The sequence below is a fragment of the Sinocyclocheilus grahami genome, unplaced genomic scaffold (genome assembly GCF_001515645.1).
Source record: "Sinocyclocheilus grahami isolate Dianchi unplaced genomic scaffold, SAMN03320097.WGS_v1.1 scaffold2168.1, whole genome shotgun sequence".
Lineage (NCBI taxonomy): Eukaryota > Metazoa > Chordata > Actinopteri > Cypriniformes > Cyprinidae > Sinocyclocheilus > Sinocyclocheilus grahami.
In genome coordinates, this window is record NW_015507347.1 from 79,175 (window position 1) to 83,583 (window position 4,409).

The 4,409-nt window shown below is 34.2% G+C and overlaps 1 protein-coding gene across 1 annotated transcript; it reads right to left on the minus strand.

Moving 5' to 3' along the window:
• Positions 1–3,283: 3,283 nt before the first annotated feature.
• LOC107574286 (interferon-induced protein 44-like) lies at positions 3,284–4,221 on the minus strand (the record flags this gene model as incomplete). The annotated part of the gene is made up of 3 exons (XM_016260731.1): positions 3,284–3,626; positions 3,708–3,808; positions 4,047–4,221. Coding segments are annotated over 3 exons (450 nt in total), but the record flags the coding sequence as incomplete, so codon positions are not given.
• Between the last annotated feature and the right edge of the window lie 188 nt (positions 4,222–4,409).

A 4,409-nucleotide genomic window follows, 5' to 3' on the forward strand; every position in this document is an offset into this window, starting at 1 on the left:
GGCATCCCAAACACATTCCTGGAGCCTCCTCAGCACTAGTTTGAACGGTTGAGGCTAGAAAGGATACAGCTGTGCCACTGGGCATACACGCATCAATATTGCGTATTTTTTGTCGCAACACTATATTTGCATTATTGTAAGGGTTAGGTTTAGGGTTGGGGTAGGTGTAGACGTTAATAAAAATAAAAATAAAAACAATCTAATAGGAAGAAAATTTAATTTCTTGTGACTTTCCAGCTGTAGCTGTATCCCTTCTAGCCACAACCACTTTGAACATCTTTGTCTGACACCAATTTCAGAGTCTCTGCTAATGAACTGATGAGTTGAATGAAGTGTTTGATTAAGGAGACATGCAAAATGTGCCGTGCTGGGGAACTCCAGGAACATGGTTGGGAACTAATGATCTAAACAATAAAATACATTTGCTAATGCACTACGCATTATATTAAAGTATTTTGAGGTCACTTAATTGATCATCTGCCCCTGTAATCAAAATGTATGCACATATTTTTTTGTTCTGTTTTTGTGCCATTGATGTATGTTCCATATGCAAAAGCTGCAATGAATTATGCGTATGTTTTTAAAGTTTTGCAAAAATACAGATAGAGTAACATTATTCCAGTGAGCTGTGTTCTAGATGGTTGCTAATCAGTTGCTAGGCTTTTCTGGGTGAGTGTTAGGGTGTTGCTTGTTGCTTACATACTTCTTGTTCATTAATTTCATAATATAAATTCAAATCTTACTTTGAATGCAGCTCAGTTTTTTGAAGGGGTCAAGTTATCTTTTTTTTTTTCATGGAAATGTTTCCCAGCTAGATCTGCACCAAACCAGCATAAATAAGTCAAGACCAGCATGCTGGCCTAATCTAGATTGCATATCAAATTTGAAAATAGGACTCTGAAAATGGTGGAAATACTTCTTTCAAAAACATGTCCTTCACGTGGCTTATCATTGTTTGCAACTGCAATAATAGTTTATTAATCTACCTTTTGTTTTTTGTCAGTTGCTTTGGATAAAAATAGCTTTATGGATTTTCTTTATAAAAAATACAACACAAATTTACAGCAGCATAATGAAAACACTTACTAAAATAAGAGACCGTTGGAAATATATTGTGAAGCAACAAGTAACCGGAATATTGATACTTAAGGTAAAATGATGTGCTTGTGAACAGGCCACTGAGAGGCTGTTTAGGAGCTGGAATTGCATTATTAAGAACTGCCACCTAGAGGACATATACGAAAGAGGCCTAGACTTTACAATTAATTTGATCTCTAATATGGTTCTCTTTGAAATCATGCCAAAATTGGTAGTATAACTGAGAATAAACAGACACTATGATATAATTTCACTTGCATCTGACTTAATTTAACTAGCAGATTTGATTTTGTTGTAGCATTTTATGTTTGTGTTCCTTCATCTGCAAAATACAGCAAAGTGCCCTGCAGGAAGCAACTCATTTCTCACAACTAAAGCTACAATAAAATGTAGAATCAATACAAACAACTGTAAAAAAGGGGCACATATATATCACTATGGAGTAATTCCAAAATAAAGTCCTTTCACGTCACCATTTCACATGTCGTTGATCTAACAGTCTTCACCAGCTGTAGGCAACTCTTTCCTGCAGAGTTGAGCTCCAGCCTCAATCAAACACACCTGAACAAGCTAATGAAAGAAGGAGGATGACTTCTTCTTCTTTTTAATGGTGGTTGGCAAACCCACTTAAAAGGTGCATTTCCGCCACCTACTGGACTGGAGTGTGGAGCATGATGTATATTGGTGACAACATATTTTTAAAAAAACAAACAAAAAAAACTTTAGTTTGACCAAAGGAGTATTACACAAGGATACAATTATTTTATATACTTCTTTATGTGATCTTCAAATTCTATTTATTAAACCTATTACTTTCAAATAATTAATAATTGCATTATAGACTTTATACTGTGCTGGAGCATACTCTAGTATTTTCTTAATTGTTATACCTTCAATATTCAACAAACTTAATTCTTCCATTAATCACATTCTTTCTCTTTCATATGTTTCACAATGTAATAGGATATGTTCCACAGTCTCTGGTATACCACATTTATTGCAATTACCTGATTCATGTTTACCAATAATAAAAAATGATTGATTAAGAGCTGTGTGACCAATACAGAGTCTATTATTATTGTAGGGAGGAGGACTAGTGTTGTGCCACGTTTTTATAAGAAGTCTTCTTTGTGACATCCACCAGCGTATCAAAGATGTGTTCAAAGCTCATGCATTCCCTCCGCTGGTTGGCTTGAATCTTTGTATAAAATACAGATATTGACCCCAAAATGACAAGTCTCCAATAACAAGTTATTTTTTATTGAGATTGTATTTAGATGCACAGTTTCAGGAATATTTCCATGCAGACATGTTGAATTCGGAATAGCATGCTAGCATACCTTCTCTTGCCATTTGTTCCATATCCTTTATATGGCTTTTTATTCCATAACATTTTCTATTATGTTATTTTTATTAACTATTTATGTTAGTAGTGTTCGTGAAAATCCATTTGTATTTTCCAGATGCTTTTGTAACATGAAGCAACATGCTGGAACAGCTGGAGCAAATTGGATACCTCACAGAACATTGTGGTACTTCAAGAGTGTGATGAGCGTAGACTAGTTTTTGGGTTAAAGAGCTCACTACGGCAAAACCAGATGACTGTGGGTTCTTTAGAAATGTACCGTGGAATTTTAAGATAGTGGTTTGCAATTAAGTAGTAAATATTATTACTTGAAGAGATATGTAGTGTAATAGTAGGAACAGAGTAGCACATTGGATTTTTACATCACATTTAGGACTGAATTATTATAAGGGTTATATTGAGTAATACTGATTAGCATGTTAATTCTCTGCTACCATGATGGATTATGTGTAGATGCTGAATGAGCTAAAACGTAGCGCCAGTTGATAATAAAAAGTACATAATTGCACAATAGTTCAGTAGGGAGCAAAATGCACAAAGACAACCTATTACCATTACTCAGAAGAAGAGCAGAAAAGGGTAGCTAGCAACAACAACATTTTAAGTCCAAATAACAGGAAGAGCTAACATGTTTGTAGTACTAACATATTGCTTAGAAGCCTTCAGGAATATAAAGTATATGGGTTACATACAAAATCCAAGTGTATTGAATTTGAATCTTCAAATAGAATTATTATTATTTATTTTTTTACAGTTTTTTATCATTTTGAGTTTGTGTTCAAGTCAGTCAAGTTGACATGACTAATTTGTGTAGCAATTTCTAATACTGTGTGTATGTGTGAGTCACTTTTATCATTGTCAAATGTTGGCTATAACCTGTACTATGTTGCACATGGAATGCGTCTTGATTCAGATGATGATACACTTTTGGTCATTTCATATTCATTCAACTCTAAATTCTATTATTGTTGGTTTTTGTCCTGAAAGCTCATATGTTGGAAGCACCACGCCTCAGTCTTGCATCAGCAGAACGCACAATCTGATCAAATGCCTTGAGAATCAAAACATCAACATCATCGTTTGTGTCAATCTCATTATGATAGTTCTTCACTGGGAAGATGTGGCTCACTGGAACACCCACTTTGGCACTGCACAACTCCATCTGGACAGAAACACAATGCAAAATTGTTTGTAAAACTACAGAAAACAACATACAACATGTATAGATGATTAAATGACCAACCCTCTCTTTGATGATCTTGCTTCTGTAGAGCATCTTTAGATCATTTTTGACCAGAGGACATGCTTCATCCACTTTAGACATGACAATCACTTGAGGAATCCCTGCAATGAGAAAACTGAAAGTGTTTTAATCCAAATTATACAAATCTACATTTTGACAAATTGAAGGCAAATAATATTAAATTTTTATTTTTATTGGTTCACTTAAAGCATCTTTATCTATTGTTGAAATGTATTTCAAATATGCACATATGCTAAACTAGTTTCCATGTGGAATGTAGGAGCTTTTATATATTACAGTGTTGTGCATAAGAAAGATAAAAATCACAGAAAGTTTTACCTTTATCACTGATGGTCTGGCGGATCTTCTTCAGTTTCTCTGTAATTATCTTATCATCTGCAGTGAGTTGGATTGTACTTGCATCTATGATGTAAACTAGGCAGAATGCTTGATCAGACAGTGAAGGGTTTTGATTGTAATGTTCATCATCACTAGTGAGGGATTTCTCCTCGAACTAGGTGTATGAAATAAAAGCAAAATATAAAAATGAGAGAGATACTGTACACATTCAAATGTTAATTTTAAATTAAATAAATGTAGTTAGTGGGATAGTTCACCCAAAAATAAATTTTGTCATCATTTACTCGCGCTCAAGTTGTTCCAAACCTGTATGAGTTTCTTTCTTCTGTTAAATACAATAGG